The sequence below is a fragment of the Haliaeetus leucocephalus genome, unplaced genomic scaffold, assembly GCF_000737465.1.
Source record: "Haliaeetus leucocephalus isolate CR32 unplaced genomic scaffold, Haliaeetus_leucocephalus-4.0 Scaffold217, whole genome shotgun sequence".
Lineage (NCBI taxonomy): Eukaryota > Metazoa > Chordata > Aves > Accipitriformes > Accipitridae > Haliaeetus > Haliaeetus leucocephalus.
In genome coordinates this window covers 6,113,777-6,131,578 of record NW_010972653.1, presented here as the reverse complement: position 1 = coordinate 6,131,578, position 17,802 = coordinate 6,113,777, and the positions used below count along the sequence as shown (strand labels likewise).

Here is a 17,802-nt window from a genome sequence, read left to right as displayed (position 1 = left end):
GCGGGCGGAAGCCCTGTCCCGCGGGGGTGGGGGGTGCCCCCGGGCGCCGGTTGTGCCGCCGCGGCAGGTGAGGCGGGAGCGCGCCCGGAGGCAAGCCCTGCTCGAGGCCGCGAAATCCCCGGCTGCTGGGGGGGGTGGTGGGGTTCTCCCCTCCCGGCTTGTCGTCGCTTGCTCTTGCAACGAGCAGGCAGCCCGCAGCCTGCGGGATAGCGGTCACACCCCGTTAGAAGGGTTGCATCCTTTCCCTTACGCGCAGTTGAAGTGTTGTCTGAACAAAAAACCTCTTTTTTGCTTTTTGCACTTTGGCAGCGTTGTGTAGTGTTCCAGGTTGATTTTTTCTTTCTCTGGTAAAGATGCCGGTGCAATTTGACGGTGTCTCTGGTAGGATCACAAGAGTTGTCTTCTGGACAACCTGAAGATGCTACTTCTAGCTTATTCAGCCCAAGGTGATCTGTTACTTAAGTAAACTTTACGTTCATTATACATTTCAGTACTTTGAGAGCCGAGTGCACAGGCATGCAATAAAAACCAGAAGAGACTAAAATAATTTCCCCAAACAGATTCTTTTTATTTCTGCTAGGGTCTCATTTCCATTGAGATAAATATAACTGTTCAGTTACTTTAAACACCTGAGCTTAAAAGGACTGTGCAGTCATTATTTCCACACAGAAATACAATCCCACTAAAGGCATCCAGCATACAGTTGCATCTATACATTGTGCGTTGTTTTAATTTTGATGACTTTGACATCCTTTTGCAGAGGTGCTGGCCAAGAAGTAGGAAGGTCATGCATCATTCTGGAGTTTAAAGGAAGAAAAATAATGGTAATTATTGCATTAATGTATTTGTATGCGCTGTCATTACAGTACTTAAGATCACAAAAAGATGTTATGGATTAAATTCAGCCTCTGCACTGAAGTCAGCCACTGTGGTAGAAGAGGCACATTTTGTAGCTTTCTGGAATAATATAGCATACATGATAGTAGGCATTACAGAGGCTGTCATGTAAAATAAATCCATATCCCCAAACAGAATGTATGTGTCTGAAGTGTGGATTCTAAAATTCACACATGTTAGGTTTCAGTGGAACCTAAAGCTAATGTTTCCCAACAGTTATGCATAAACAGTCACATATAAACACATACATGTTCTCTTTCCTTTTTCCAACTGTCGTCTGAGATGGTGGCTGAAATAACTTGCATACGCTGGTTCTGTGTATTCAGATGTTGTTGAAGGTGAATGAGGGCTTGCATAGGTACAAAATTATAAACAAAGACTGGAATCTTTTGAAAGATTTCCCAGTGGAGATAAGTCATTTAGACAGAAGCCCAAGATGTGGAATCTAATGCTAAAAGCAGTGCTTAAGATAAAAATAGGTTTTTTTGCATGATGCTAAAAGTTACCAGTCACTAGTAACTATATTTTAGACCAAAATGGAAGAGGGGTTTTTTATATGTTCTGTTAGAAGCTTTAACTTTGTTTTATTTTTCAGCTTGATTGTGGAATCCATCCTGGACTGGAAGGAATGGATGCTCTTCCTTACATTGATTTAATAGATCCTGCTGAGATTGATCTCCTCCTAATTAGTCAGTAAGTTGCACCTAAAACAACAAATATACTGAGGTCATGGTCTGAGCTGTGTTCACTTGTAGGTTATTAAAAGAGGCTGAAAATAGGTGTTAAATTTTGCCATGCCACTACCATCTATATAAGTTTCCAACTTTTTTTAAATTAAGGATGTTCGGTCACTTTTGACATTACCGCTCCCCTCTGAGCTCGCCGTGATGTCTGACTTTTTTATAATCTGACCTGCTTTAACACCATTGTGACAGCTTCTAGAATGAGTTTTCCACATAAAGACTGCTGAAAAGTATTGGTTGTGGGTTTTTGCTGTATTGGCTTTGAACAAAAAAGGTTCTCAGAGACTTACACAAGCTTTGAATGTCATTTAAATATTGTCTAGGGGCTGAGAGATGAGGAGAGCCATTTCTAAATTATTTAACCAGTAATAACTGGTTCTCTATAAAATCTTGAGTTTTCGTGGTGTATGCTTGTTCTACCTGTATTTCGAAAGTACTTCCTTAAGATAGGTCAAGCTAGAAGTGTGGCCAGATAATTTTATTATAGTAGTTCATGTTTTAATCCACGGTGTCCAACATGCAAACTGAGGATCACGTTTGTTAGCTTTCTTGTATCTTTGACATTTATTGTGTTCCTGGTTCCTGTTATTTTTCTCCCTCAAAATTTATATGTAAATTACAGAAAAGTTAATTCTGAAATTATATGGATAAAACCTTTGCAATTAATGGAGAATTTCCTGTATTACTCTTACCTTTTCTTCATTACGTTTCTAGTCACTAGCATACAGAATATAGACCAGCATGGTTAACAACAAGGTTGAAAATTCTCTTTCTGGATTTTTGGATTTTCGTGATGCTATGTTAATCCAGCGAAGTAGTGAATTATATGATATGTATTAGTGTTGCGTCATGTTAATGTATTAACTGGATTTGTGTGTCTATTTTAAGTTTCCATTTAGATCACTGTGGGGCTTTACCATGGTTTTTGCAGAAAACAAGTTTTAAAGGAAGGACGTTTATGACTCATGCCACAAAAGCTATTTACAGATGGCTTCTTTCAGACTATGTCAAAGTCAGGTAAGCTGACCCTGGGGTTGTCTCTTCAACTCCTGAATTATTTCACCTATATATCCCAGAGGAAACTTAAGATGAACCCACCAAAGGTGGCTGGATGAACCTGGATGTTGCCACAAGTAGCAACATTATAACCAGTTTAGAAATAATGAATCATTTTACTGCCTCATGGATAATGTGTGTCTCAAATTATTTCCTATCAATAAAAAAATACTAAATCTTCCCTTCTTTCCTCTCATTCTTTTCATTTGCCTTATTTGGACCTTTAATAGTATCCCATTTTTTCCCCATCTGTCTTTCTTAAGACACTCTTTTGTTATCATGCTTTTTAATGGCTGTTTTTTCTTAAGCTTCGCAGAAGTAGTGAATTTTAAGCCCCTAAAGATACAAATCACTCTTCAGGACAAGGTCACATTAAATATTAAATATACAAAGAGTGCTCTGTTACTTACATGTTGTTGGGGTTTTTTCTCTTTTTTTTTTTTTTTTTCTTTCTTCTGTTACATGTCTTGACATATCTTTTCTGTGTGAATGCAACGCTCCTGAGCATATCTCAACTCAGCAGATTCTAGCTTGGGTCAGAAACCTGATAAACAGTCCTCTTTTAACTTGTTTGCTCTGAGCTGATGGGAAAAGTGTGGTTTAGTTTAGTTTTTGAGGACTGTTACAAGCGGAGTGGCAGATTTCTGTCCAGGGCTGGGAATCTGTTGGTACTTTTAGACAAATACAGAGCAGATCCTGAACTGAAAAGACTAGTCTAGCATGGCCTTTCAAAAGAAAGATGCTTTATCTCTTCTTAGGTGAACTACATTAGAGTATCTGGACTTGATTTCCAATGTAGGAGACGTAGCGTTACTGAATGGAAGTCTTACTGTCAGTGGGGGAAAATCCAGGAAAAGTTTTTTCCAACTGTTACATATTCTAAGCTGGTAAGATGAGCTGATATTTAGCCATTTCACTTATATCTAGTAATATATCAGCGGATGACATGCTATATACAGAAACAGACCTTGAAGAAAGCATGGACAAGATTGAGACCATCAACTTCCATGAAGTGAAAGAGGTGGCAGGAATCAAATTCTGGTGTTACCACGCAGGCCATGTTCTGGGAGCAGCCATGTTTATGATTGAAATAGCTGGTGTGAAGGTATTTTCTTTTTATTATAAAGTTGAAATCATGCCTGAATTCTAATGTAGTCATTAATTATTTATTATTGTCTGTTAAGCCCCACCACTGTGGCTGGAGCTGTCAGATAGACTTGGATTCAAGTCAAGGTGGGAGGCCTTGACTTTAGACCATGTATTTGCTTATTGATTAGAACTAGCAAGTGACACGTGTATTGAACCAGGTAGGATGTTTGGATTTTATGGTAGTGAGTTACGAGTCAGACTTGGAACCAGTAAAAATGTAGTTTTTCTGCTGGTCTGCTCAGAGGTAGCTGATAGCTGAGGCAGTCTTATGGAAGCTTCATTTTAGTAAAATCTATGAACAGATGTTTGGTTTTGTAATTCCGATTTACCATGTCTGCCTGTCTTGATGCTTAAATGGCATTTGTCTAAGTATGCGAGTTGTATTTTTCTCATAACACTCTTATGCTAAAGTACCTAAAGAAATAGGATTATTATTAATTTTAGGCATAGAGAGATTAAATAAGTCATCATATAATCACAGGCAGCACTGTGTCAAAACCAGATACATGAAACTAATCTCATGAATTGGAGTGCAGTAGGGTAATCACTGCCCAAGAAAAGTTTCATGCAGCCATGAAGAGGGAAGAGAGATGGTGGTTCTGAGGCTTGCTGTCTAGTAGGACTTTGTTCATGGTTTATAATGATTGAGGATTTTAAAAGTTTAAAAAAAGTATGGAAATAGAACTGGATTTACAATGATTACAAAAAAATTTAGATGTCTTACTGCCTTTTTTGTGGGTTTTTTTTCTGATTAAGGCATGAAGGAGAAAGAGATTTCCCGCTTGCTATGCATGACTCAAATGGATTGAGTTTTAATATCCATTATTTTCTTTAATTCCCTGTGAAGCAAATGAGAAGTGTGATGATAGATTACTTGTAGACCAGTTATCTGCTGTTGCTGACTGTGTTTTATTATTATTCACATTTTCATCCAAGGAATGATTGTTAAGTAAAAAATACTCAGTTTTCAAACCATTATTTTGGCCACAGAGAGCTGCATTCCACCCTGCAGTTAGGAATCCATTAAAAATTACTAACAGTTACAAATTACTTCTTCGTGTAATGGGGAACACGATCATTCCATTTGGAAAATCTGCTAGATTACAGCCTTTTCTTTTACTATCAGAAAATCTTAGAAGAATTTTTAATAAGTAATTTTATTGGATTATTCGTTATATTTGCATTCTGATATGTAAATGCAGTTTTACCTACTTTTTACTTCCACTTAGGACCTGCTGTATTTTCTGTTATGTCAGTTTTTACTTCTTAATGGTCAGTACATGTATGGAAAAGGCTGAAAATGGCACCTTTATATCCCAAACAAAAAATAAAATCTTAATAATTGTTTACCTAGTTCTGTTGGAATTATGGTACTGCTTGAATTACCTTTACTTATTGTGGGTAAAATATTTGTGTTGTAGTACTATTGACCTAATCTTGTAAGCACTGTCTACGTGAGAGGAGTCTTCAGTTAAAGTACAAGTGATCTTTATATCATAAATTCCTTAAAACCATCTTTACTTAAAAAATATCATTCCTATACAACAGTTTTTTAAAGACTGCTGACCTGGTAGAACCTGTAATCAGAATAACTGCTTCTCTTTGTCTCCAATAGCTTTTATATACAGGTGATTTCTCAAGACAGGAAGATAGACATCTGATGGCAGCTGAGATTCCCAACATTAAACCCGATATTCTTATAATTGTAAGTTTTACAAAATTATTTCATTATATTACGAATTAAATATGTATAGGGGTATTACTTAAAGCTAAAATGGAATGAGAAAGACTCATTTAGTCTTTCTCATTAGTGGAGATTTAATGGTAGTACGTGATTTGTGTTAAATGTCTGAATGCTTGGGTGTTTAGTACACTCCAACATTTCTTTTCACTCTATTAAAAAGTCTAGTTTTCATTTTATAATTCTTCTGATGAAGTTCCTTAAGCCTCTAGACAAACCTTTTCAAGATGGGAGATTTATTAGGTTTCGATTAGTGTTTGCTAGATGTGTTGTACAAACCCCAATTTAGCCAGATATTTCTTCAGTAGATCTAACCTACTTCCAACTATGTTTAGAATTTGTCCTGGGTAGAAGTAGCCTGTGTGTTATACTGTATTTTTTGTTTTATATTGTTTTGGTTTCTGAGCAATATGGGTTTATTCGGAATCCATGTTTGGAAAATCAGAAGCTCAGGGGAAACTTTAGAAGTAACAGTTTTATCTGGAAACGAACAGTGGGATCTTTGAGAGTAACACTTAAAATTATTTCATTTATTGTGTCCCTTCGAACTGCTTTCTGTAACTGATAATGTCATTTTAAGTCACATCAAAATCTTGTGTTTTGTGTAATTCCTGTATTGTAGGCTAGGTGTTTCTAAACTGTGGCACATGTACCACTAGTGAGCCATGTTAACATGGTAACACCTTCATCAAAGCAGTGGCAGCATTTCTACTTGGGAAAATAAGTATGTTAAATTTGAAAGCTCTTAAAAGAAGCATCAAAATTAATAGTGGTGTTGGTGGTTTTTTCCTCCCCCCAACAGGATCTGTCTTTCCAAATTGCTGGGAGGGGTTTGGGAGAGGGGAAGTTTTGGTTATTTATCTTAGTGGAGGTGGTTACGGGAATTTGGGGGTGGGTTTGAATTTTTCTCTTCACCTCTCCTTCCCCTCCCCACCATGTTAACACCAGTATGTTTTTCTGCATTTTCTTGTTGGATTCAGAGCAGAAGAGCAAGAATTAGTCTCTGTGTCAGTACTTTTAATATTCGGTTTCTCTATATGTAGGAATCCACGTATGGTACTCATATTCATGAAAAAAGGGAAGAACGAGAGGCAAGATTCTGTAATACTGTTCATGACATTGTAAATAGAGGAGGTAGAGGTCTTATTCCTGTGTTTGCCCTGGGACGAGCTCAAGAACTACTTTTAATTTTAGGTATGTACCTTTCCAGCTCCTCTTTATAAAAGGCATATAAAGTTAAATGAGAATGTTTTCATGTGCAGTCTTTCAGATATAACAATTTTCTAAGCAACTCTTCAGCCATTTTCCAGCATGTTAATTACCCGAGAATATATAATGCATGTTTGCTCAAATGCAAAAAATCCAATAAACCAATCAAGGCAGTTCTGCTTTGTGAGGTAGGACAGAGACATAGAAAGGAAAGGGTAATGGCATGGTAATATGTGTTTGACTTTTGAATCTTGTTGAACCAGGATTTCAGCAAATAGGGACTATTATTACAGCTTGAAAAGTAAGCAATCACAACAACTGTTCTATTTAAACAGTACTGCTAAGAAAAGGTGTATTTTGTTGCAAAGTTTCACTATCTTTGCCCTTTAGTTCAGAAACCTATATGAAGAATTCATTATAGGAAAAACTGAAAAGACCATAACAGACACTTCCAGCATTTCTAAAGTCCTAATGATAATGGGAAAGCAAATTAGGCTTTGTTAAGAAGAGCAAAAATGGGGGGGCGGTAGTGGGGGGGTGCAGAGTTATACATGATCATAACAAGCCACTTCACATAAAATATATAGGTAGTTGTTACAAGGTACTTCGGATAAAACAGTTTTTAAATACATTATTTCCAGGCTTCTTTGCTTCCTTTTAGCACATTTAATTTGTACTATGTTACGTGATTTTTCACTAGTCTTTTTGTTCATGAAAATGCTGGCAAGATTAAAAGGTAACTGTCTCCAAATTAAAATACTTATTTTTAGGAATATTGAATCTAAAGTGTTACCCAATATACTTGAAATTCTTCTCACTTTCTGTTTCAGTTTAGTTCAACATTAGAAACTAGTTTGTTTTCAAAATGTGTTACTGGTCTATTCAAATATTAATAAATTTGGATCTAGGCATGGGGTAATATTCGATGTAGGATTATTTACTACTTATCATTGATTGAAGGTTTTTTATTTTATAGAGGAGATAAAAACTGAACATTTTAAATCTTGTGTAGCCATTAGTTTGTAATTTGTTGGCCTCTCCTTGCTGTGTGTAGATATTAAAATGAGTTTCTAAAGATAAGCTTGTAAACACATCTAGTAAAGCTAGACATGCAGTTGGATGCTTAATTAGATAGAAAATGCAATTGCATCTCACATGCCTACATAACTGAGCCTGCAGACTTCTGTGTTTGTTTTTCTTCTTTCCACAAGTGCATGACAAAAAATAAAATACTGTGTTGTGGTACAGAAGATTGTGACAACGAGTACAGTCTTTTACTGTCACTCTTAAGTCCTGCTGTTGGTTATCTTTTATTGGCCGTTTCCACCTTACACTTGGGCTTATTAAGATAATCATGGCAGTGAGCCTCTCTGACATGTTCTGAATAGCTTTGTCTGCAGATGAAAAATGTTAGGTTAAAGCTGTATCATTTTAAATGTACAAATACAGCCAAAAGAGTGTACCTCTATTTTTGGATTATTGTTCCTCACTTACGCAATATAAATATGTTTTAGACTAGCAGAACTGTATCCAAGTGGGAAAACAAATAAGTTATGTTTTTGTAGCTGCATTCAGATCTCTTCTTTGTGTTTAGTAAAGGTTATGGCTACTGTCATCAGTGATAAATTAAATTGTGGTTAGTGAAGGCTTTCTTCCTGGTTTTGTTTGTTAAGCTTGTAAAATATAACTGTTGGTGATATACAAGAAACCAGGCTTGATAACTGGGTGATACCTACATGCCTTGAACTCCACACATTTGTTTTACAGAACTTTGATACAGTGAATTCTCACCAACATATCTATGTGCAGATGTCCCTAGCTGTTAGATGTATAATTAATATTTGACAGAGACATTTTAGCTTTATTGCAGCGGTGTAGTAAAACTTGCATTGTTGTAAATGTAGATTTATTGCTGTGTAATACCGTGTACACTTTATACTTTGTAGCTGAAGTCGGTGGTTGATTGGAATTTGACCTGCCAAAAATATCAGAAGTTCATCTTTTTCTTGTTTGTTTGCCTGTTTGTTTGTACTAGTTGTATACATTTTTAGTTGGTGATTGCTTTTTCTTCTTTAGTAGAGCAGGTGAAAAAAAGCAAGTCTGTGATTTGCTGTAATAAAAATAAAAAAAGCCACTGCTAAATCTGTTTTACAAGAAGTATTAACATTTCTGAGAAGCATGCATTTTGGAGATAATGCTTTGGACAGGTTTGTGTGGTTTTTTGGTTGGTGGTTACGGGGTTTTGTTTGGGGTTTTTTTCATTGTTTTTGGTTTTTTAGATGAATACTGGCAGAATCATCCTGAACTCCATGATATCCCTATATACTATGCCTCCTCTTTGGCAAAGAAATGTATGGCAGTTTATCAGACATATGTCAATGCCATGAATGACAAAATCCGCAAGCAAATTAACATCAACAATCCATTTGTTTTCAAGCATATTAGTAATCTGAAGGTAAGCTTGAGATAAGGTTGTCTTACAAAAGAGGAAGGGTGACAGAAGAGTTCATATTTGCTGAATAGTTTGCATGTTTACTATCCAATAGATTCATTAGGTACAGGTTTATATGTGAGTTATCTGCTATCCCAGTATTTAGAGGGCTGGCTGAGGGGAGCTTATGCCCCAACTTTTCTTCCTCTCTAGATCCCTGTGCTTATGGTTTGCTCTTTATGGGCATCAATAGGAGGAACTTTCCTGCAAAGGGCACTTTTTATGAGGATGGGATACAATTGGTGAACATAGGGCTCTATTTGTATGTTGTTCAAGGGTGCAGCAAGGCTGTCCTTATTTAAGTGGGTTATGGTAACTGATATTCATGCTGTTTGTCCATTTAGAGTATGGATCATTTTGATGATATTGGCCCAAGTGTTGTGATGGCTTCCCCAGGTATGATGCAGAGTGGCTTATCTAGAGAGTTGTTTGAGAGCTGGTGCACAGATAAGAGAAACGGAGTAATTATAGCAGGGTACTGTGTTGAAGGAACGCTTGCTAAGGTGAGTTGCTAATGCATCACGACTTCTTCATATGAAGTAGTATTCCATGTTGTGTTTAAAAAGAATTGGCCAATAGCAACGTTACATGGATTTACTGACAACCTGCATTGTCAGGTATGCATAATTATGTAGTGAAAACTTACTGCTTTTGGCTAATACTAATGAAAAGTACAGAAAATTTGCATATGGCTATTTCCAGTGATGTTATACAGAATGATCTTTTCTAGGAGCAGTTATCTTGTCATGAGAAAGAATGATTAATACTTTTCTCCATCTTTAGACCCCTCCACCGTTTAACTTTTTGAGAGGGGTGCCCTAACCCTAATTAGAGAGGAGTAGTTAAATCTAACACTGCTTAGGTGTCAGAGATCAGACTGCCTTGCACATGTTGTGCCACTGTCTGGTTGTAGAGAATGAAATCCTTCCTTCCAAATTCCAGCAGCTAAGGGCAACCAGAGCATCTAGTTTTGCCTTTAGAGATAGAAGTCACACGCTTGTTATAATTTCAATGTAAATTTGAGAGAGATGTATCTGGAAGAAGAATGAACTCCCAGATCTGCTGAGGATGCAAAAGATGAAATGGTGTGTGTTATGCATGTTTTTTTCATTTGTGAGTGTGTGTGTTGTGAAATTTGAGAGATTTTTTTCAGTTCTTCATATTCAACCTGGCTGCCAATATTATTTCATTGATTTTTGAAATGTAAAGCATTAGTTATATGGTGTCTGTAGGAAGCTTTCAATTTTTTATTTAAAGTGCTCTTTTATTTTTCTAGCACATCATGTCTGAACCTGAAGAGATCACAACTATGTCAGGGCAAAAACTCCCACTGAAGATGTCTGTGGATTACATTTCTTTCTCTGCTCACACAGATTATCAACAAACTAGTGAATTTATCAGGGCCCTGAAACCTCCACATGTGGTTAGTATACATGCTGCCATTTCTCCAGAGTAGGATTCATCAAACCGGTTCACAGCCTTGAAGCATCAAGGCAGGTACTGGTGTCTATAAGTAGCCAGTATCCCTATGCATTGAATAATAAAAGGTGGATATTTTAACCATTTTTCATCATGTTACCTTAGCAAAGTAGAGGAACTTGCTCTTGACATTGCTCTTGCATGTGGGATATCTGGGGATGACTTTCAGGAAAGTGGTATGGTCCATAACCAGTTTAGCAGTGTTTTGCACAAGTAAGATACAGTATAGGACGACATTAAGTTGGAGACACTGGTATTGGAATAGTTCACTGGAATTTGCCCCAAAATAAACAAGAAAACATTGATTTGAAGGTATGTAGCAGGCACCAAAAGACAAAGGCAGCACTTGCGGGTAAAAGAGTGAGTAAATCACAGGGAGCAGGAGGTGTGAAGGACCAGAATATGAAAATGGGGACTAGGATCTGAAATTTACTGAGGCTGGAGGAGAATCAGTGTGCAAGCACAGGTAAGAAAGAAGAGAAATCATAGCAGAAGAAGAGGGGATTTAACTTGGCAAAGAAAATTGTGAATTGAGAACTGTGAAGCATCCTCTCTGAATTGCATGTTTATTATGTTTATATTTATCTACATGCAGACACAAAACTGTAAAGCTAACTAGATTTTATTGTTGAATTTAAGTTAATACTTCCCTTTCATAATACAATGTGTTTGTGTTTGAAAAGTTAAATGGAGTTTCTGTAATGTGTTCTGCTTATTTGCATGGTTTTTTCCACTAATACTCAGGATCATGAAATCTAGGCCTTTGAATGATGCATAGAATTCAAAGACAAACTTAGAACTACGTAATATAATTAAGCTAATGTTTCATATATTGTGATGTCATGAAATTACATTTTTATAAAGATGAGGTACATGACAGCAGTTTTCTTGGATAATTTGTTTACCAAACATGTCTGGTTGGACAAATAACTTCTGCTAAAAGAAAAACTGTCTTTCCTGTAGATTTTAGTTCATGGTGAGCAGAATGAAATGGCCAGATTGAAAGCAGCATTGATACGGGAATATGAGGATAATGATGAAGTTCATATAGAAGTTCATAATCCTAGGAATACTGAAGCTGTGACATTAAACTTCAGAGGAGAAAAACTTGCAAAGGTATAAAATCAGTGTTTTATCTGTACAACAGTATTTTCATCTGGGATAAAAACTACACATTTTCTTCCAAGCCTCTATTTTTAATAGGGTTTGGATCGTGTATGTTTCCCAGGGACTCAACCTATGTGAATGTTTTGCGTTTAGTGTTGTATTTGGGGTTTAGTTTTGGGGGATTTTTTGGTGGGTTTTTTTTGTTTGTTTGGCTCTTCACTCTTCCAACCTTTTCTTGTGTTACATCTCAGAATGTTTGTTGGTTACTCTAACCTTTTATTTTCAGAGTTAATATTATACTATGTTTGATTTTTCTGAGAAAACTACATTTCATCTTCTGCTGGTTTTGGCTGGGGTAGAGTTAATTTTCTTTATAGTATATAGGGCTATGTTTTGGATTTGTGCTGGAAACAGTGTCGATAATGCCAAGATGTTTTAGTTATGGCTAAGCAGTGCTTACACAGAGTCAAGGCCTTGTCTGCTTCTCACCCCACCCCACCAGCACGTAGGCTGGGGGTGCACAAGAAGTTGGGAGGGGACACAGCCGGGACAGCTGACCCCAACTGACCAAAGGGATGTCCCAGACCATATGATGTCATGCTCAGTGTATAAAGCTGGGGGAAGAAGGAAGGGGGGACATTCGGAGTGATGGCATTTGTCTTCCCAAGTAACCCTTACGTGTGATGGAGCCCTGCTTTCCTGGAGATGGCTGAACACCTGCCTGCCCATGGGAAGCAGTGAATTAATTCCTTGTTTTGCTTTGCTAGCATGCGTGGCTTTTGCTTTACCTATTAAACTGTCTTTATTTCAACCCACGAGTTTCTCGATTTTACTCTTTCCTATTCTCTCTCTCCCATCCCACTGTGGGGGGAGTAAGCGAGCGGCTGTGTGGTGCTTAGTTGCCAGCTGGGGTTAAACCACAACACATCTCCATAGCAATGAATACTTCAGATTGCCTTGTTGCACTATGTGTGTTTTTTCTTTCCAGGTGATGGGTTCTTTAGCAGATAAGAAACCAGAGCAAGGACAGAGAATTTCTGGAATCCTAGTTAAAAGAAATTTTAACTATCACATCCTTTCTCCACGTGACCTCTCCAGTAAGTAAAGACAGTGATGTGCTCAGTAGGTAATTGAAACTTACTGTATCTTTCTTTTTTCATTAAAACATATACAATACTGGGGTTTTTTTCTGTAATTTTGTGTTTGGTAAGCAGTTAGTGAACAGCTTGGTTTTATTTTGGTTTAGGTTTGCCTAAAGTTCTGAACTGTTGTAGTGAGAAGAAAAGCATTCAATTCATTGTCCACTGAAGTTTAAAATCTTCTCTATTCTTTCTGTAACGGAGAAGCAGCAAAATTCCATTTCCCTTCTAGTTACTTAAAACTTCTTCCTCTGCATGAAATGGCATAAAACATGCCAGTGAGAACAGAAAAGCACCTTGATCAATTGTCCTGCCAGTTTCTAAAATGTTACTAGTTTTTAGTGTAAGAAGTTACAGTACAGTGAAAATATTTGTATGTTGCTCCTATGCTATTCATTACTAAAGAAATTGATCTGTTTTCAAAATAGAAGAATAATTATATGTAAGGTCAGAAGAGCTTGAGGGAAATAAATTCTGCTGTCTTAGTTCATTGTTTGCCTCTAATGGGTATGATAAAATAACAAGCTCTTGCTGGTTTCTTAACCACAAGTATATTATTTATCGTACAATAGACGCAAATCTTTACAAATTGTTCTTTTCAACCCTCTGTCTTAAAGCCATTAGTTATCTATAGTGGCAATTTTATTTTTTAAGAAGTAAAAGGATAATTTTTAATACGTACTTTTTAAAATTCTTTCAGATTATACAGACTTGGCGATGAGCACTGTAACGCAGACACAAGCCATTCCATATACAGGCCCTTTTAATCTGCTTTATTATCAGCTACAAAAACTTACTGGTGCGTATTTGGAAAGACATGGTCATGATTTGTAGCGCTCAACTTGTTTTAAAACAACAACTTCCAGTCTTCAGAGGTCTTCTGAGTGGAAATTTCTTCCCCAGTAACTGAAATGCCACAATTTCATATTTTACAACTTTCATTAGATTATGCAGCTTCTGCCAGATCCAGTTCATGAGTATGACACATTGTTTTGGGGGAATTCTACTGTAGTAGTATTACAGAATCATGAGCATATACCAATATAGAGCCTAGGCCAATTTTTGTCTCCTGTCAGCTCCCAAAGTGAGTGCTATAGCCACTCTGATGTAAAATTTACTAATTGATCTTTTATCTCCAGCCCCAAAATAGCATGGGTAATGCCATCCAGTTAATAAAAACAAAAGCTCTGTCCTCCTTTGTGACAGACAGCCTCTTATATCCTTCCCCAAGAGGCAAGAATCTAACCTTGTTGGCTTTTTCTGAGTCAGAAGCCATTTAAATGTGCCACTAGTGTGATCCCCAGTGCCCCTGTCTAGCTTTCTTAAAGGTTAGAGGCAGCTCCTGTCCTAGTTCATTAAAGGCAGGATCCTTCCCAGATTTAAAGCTCAGGAATTTTTTTTCTTCCCTAGTGTCAGAATCTAATTCTATATCACTAGTGAAGAGAAAACCTGGATTTATTTGATGTTCAAGTCTCAACCTGAGTGCTACTTGGCACACATGCTTTGGTTTAAGTTCTATGCTTATGTAAGCAATGGGTTATCCTTTAAGAGTATAAGAGGAGCTGGTTAATTCTGCAAACGGAGTACTGAATTTCTCATTTGTTTTCTTTTTCATTCGTGTACTCACATCAGTGTACTAAGCCAGTCAAATATGAGAATTCAAAACAAGTAAAATGGCCAATATTTCATACTAAAAAACCCCAAACAATCCAGAACAAAGAAAATAACATTGTCAAGTAAGGGAAAAGAGTATGCGCTTCCATTTTGTGAGCTGCTCTGAGCAGTTGTGATAACAACAGACATATTCTTAAAATGACCCATTTTCTTATGCAGATAAAGATATTCTTGCTTTCAGTGTAATTTTATTCTTGCTAACCATTTGTTGTCACTTTTTAGGTGATGTAGAAGAAATAGAGATCCAACAAAAACCAGCCCTGAAGGTTTTCAAAAATATTACTGTGATCCAGGAACCAGGCATGGTAGTCCTTGAGGTGGGCATTGGTGAGGGAGAAAGAAGTACTTTGTTCTCCAGTTTCTGGAATAGTATCATATAGATGCCATGCAGAGTTAAATGTTTTAAGTGATTTTCTGTTGGATGACAAATAGAATGAAAGCTAGAATGAAATTCTCCTTGAGCTATGGTCCTGTGTTGGTGCATATTGTTTTATTTAGCCACTGCTAGTTTCTTTTTTGCTGTGACTCAAGAGTATAATGGCAGATTCAGTGCCCTTTTTTATTTGGCAAATAGTAATTGGAAATAATGTCAAATGGTGTTCCCTCCTTCCCCTTTCCCCACCTCCAAAATAGTTGTGGTAATCAATAACTATTCCATAAATGTGCTCAAAAACATTCAACAGCTTGAATTTTTCATGGGAAGTTACGGGAATATACCAAGTTAGAAGTAGTTAATAATTTGGTGTAAAATGTATGACAGTCATTGGAAGCTAAAATTCAGAGAAAAGCAAATAGAACACAATGAATGTTACATTGTTTTTCTGTTGCATTATTTACTCAGCCCAAATAATGAGGTCAAATTATGAATATTTTTTTTTTATCTTCCAGTGGGTGGCAAATCCTGCTAATGATATGTATGCAGACACCGTGACAACAGTGATACTGGAAGTTCAGTCAAATCCCAAAATACAGAAAGGTAGTAAGTTTAGTGTAAGCTTATTTAACTGAGGCATTTCTTCTTAATTTTTTCATGTCAAGCTTAGAGGGATATAATGCCTTGCAATAGATTGCAATCCCTCTATTGTACTTCATCTCCTTATGATTTAGGGAGTAAGATTTGCTACTTAAAAACAGAATTACAACTTGGTCTTCATTATTTATAACACGTTCATTTGTTGAAACTTTCTTTTATAGGGCAACTGGTAGCTGATGGAAAACATGACCTTATTTAAAATAAGTTAAACGTTACTCTACCTTTTTGTACATAAACAATTTATGATATCCCATTTAAATATTTCAGTTTCTTATTTGAAAGTTGTGATTACCATTCATGAGTGGTATTCCTATGAGTGTACACCAGAAAGAGTTAGGTAGACAATGCTGAAAAAAAGCCAGACTAACTTCACAATTACACTTACGCAGACCCTGTAACCAAGTAACATTATTGGGTAGTGATAGCATCATCAGATGCTGGGTTTGACATTGCTGTTCAAGAATCACAGCAATTTTGTTGGGATTACTAGTGATGATAGTTTATAGTTTTTGTTCCACTGTTTTGCTTTTGAACATGTATGTCAGTGTGCTAAGAATCTGGAGCAAGTATTGAATATTGGGTTGGCCACTGAGGATAAATGTTGGCAGCTTGGCAACGCAGTAACACAGATAATTTAATGATAATCCATTTATCAAAATAAAATAAGGAATTTTTTTTTATTTTCTAGGGGCTTAAATCACTTTTTGTCACTACCTGCATTATTTTACTTACGAAGATCTTATTAAATTCTGCCTTTGTGTGCCCTTGCTCACCTAGTGAAATAAGTGACATTTGGGTATCCATCTTAGAGCATTATTCATCTGCAGTTTGGATATGGTTAGGCAAGCAGAACCCAAAATTCTGTTCCTTGGGTGTTACATAAAAGTAGTACCATTTGGTGGTTGGTTTTGTTGGGCTTTTTCAGCAAAAGGGCAATATGAGTAGACATTGTCTTAAATTAATCCCAAGGTCAAACTCAAGGGGTATGTCTGTAATGCCCAGCAGGCGTGCTCTGTGACCATAAAATAGGGGACCAGTGGCAGATGTGACCTTGGTGCCCACTTTTCCTTTGTGTGGTAACTAGAGTACTGAGGCGGAGGTGAGGAGGTCCTTCTGACATGAACCCAGGACACATCTGAGGTGTGTGCTTGAACCCGGAAGCCTTCAAAGCAGTCTCAGTGCCATATCCTGTACTTATCACCCCTTGGGCCTCCAACTTCCCTGTCAACTCATTCTGTAATCATCCTCCTTTTAACCAGTTCCAGTGTTAAAAATTCTGTACACATCTTCTCATCTTACCTCAGGGTTTTTCATGTCATTCTGTATCAGATCCTATAGTGAAGGCTGATGGTCAAGTTCTACAATGTATCCTTAAAATAACTGATAATTTTAAATTACCAGAGACTGATAGTGAGGGGTCTGGATTGATCTGTCTCTGTGAACCCCATGTGATGTTTTATTCATAACACTTCTAGTAGATTTTTCTTTCCCAGCCAGCATGGAAAGCACTAGAGCTATATGGACAAATGGGTGTTTATTTTCCCTGGGTTACTCCGCTTGTCTTTTTATTATATATTTTAATGACTTTATATAAAATAGTAATCAGTGTTCTTTAGGTGCCTAGTCCCATACCTGACTCAACAAATTTAAAAAAAAAAATCCTTTTTCATAGGTTTATAAAGTCACATAGCAGTTCTTACTTTATTTGGGGATAAAGGTTTACCAGCCACCTTGATTTAAGCAAATTCAGATTGTAATTTTCTTATCTTGGTTGTGATCATTTTCAGTTTATATCAGCACTTGTAGCCACACCCTTATGTTCTGCTCTACTGAAACTAACCAAAAATACAAATTTTATTTTTTGGTGGTACTTTGGCCTCCTTTTTGGGGGGTGTTCTGGTTTTTTTTTTTTTCCCCTATCCTTTATATGGCTGAAAAAAACTTCTGCTGTTTTGCTAATTTTTTAAATTTCTTATTGTAATATCTGACTTGGCCTGACTTTTGGTAGTCCCCACTTTCTCTGTATGACTTGTTAGTGACAGTGTCTAGCCCCCCCCCCCCCCCCCCCCCCCCCCCCCCCCCCT

General features: G+C 36.9%; 1 protein-coding gene across 1 annotated transcript in view; it reads left to right on the top strand.

Annotated features, from left to right (window-relative positions):
• Nucleotides 1–17,802, top strand: part of CPSF3 (cleavage and polyadenylation specific factor 3, 73kDa) — a 22,229-nt gene that overhangs the window by 582 nt on the left and 3,845 nt on the right. The window contains exons 2-16 of the mRNA XM_010566748.1: nt 12–67; nt 761–824; nt 1,493–1,590; nt 2,529–2,657; nt 3,624–3,801; nt 5,461–5,550; nt 6,630–6,780; nt 9,075–9,250; nt 9,631–9,789; nt 10,563–10,709; nt 11,729–11,881; nt 12,861–12,969; nt 13,712–13,810; nt 14,908–15,002; nt 15,574–15,661. Coding sequence (XP_010565050.1) covers nt 12–67; nt 761–824; nt 1,493–1,590; nt 2,529–2,657; nt 3,624–3,801; nt 5,461–5,550; nt 6,630–6,780; nt 9,075–9,250; nt 9,631–9,789; nt 10,563–10,709; nt 11,729–11,881; nt 12,861–12,969; nt 13,712–13,810; nt 14,908–15,002; nt 15,574–15,661 — 1,792 coding nt within the window. The remainder of the gene's footprint in view (nt 1–11; nt 68–760; nt 825–1,492; nt 1,591–2,528; nt 2,658–3,623; nt 3,802–5,460; nt 5,551–6,629; nt 6,781–9,074; nt 9,251–9,630; nt 9,790–10,562; nt 10,710–11,728; nt 11,882–12,860; nt 12,970–13,711; nt 13,811–14,907; nt 15,003–15,573; nt 15,662–17,802) is intronic.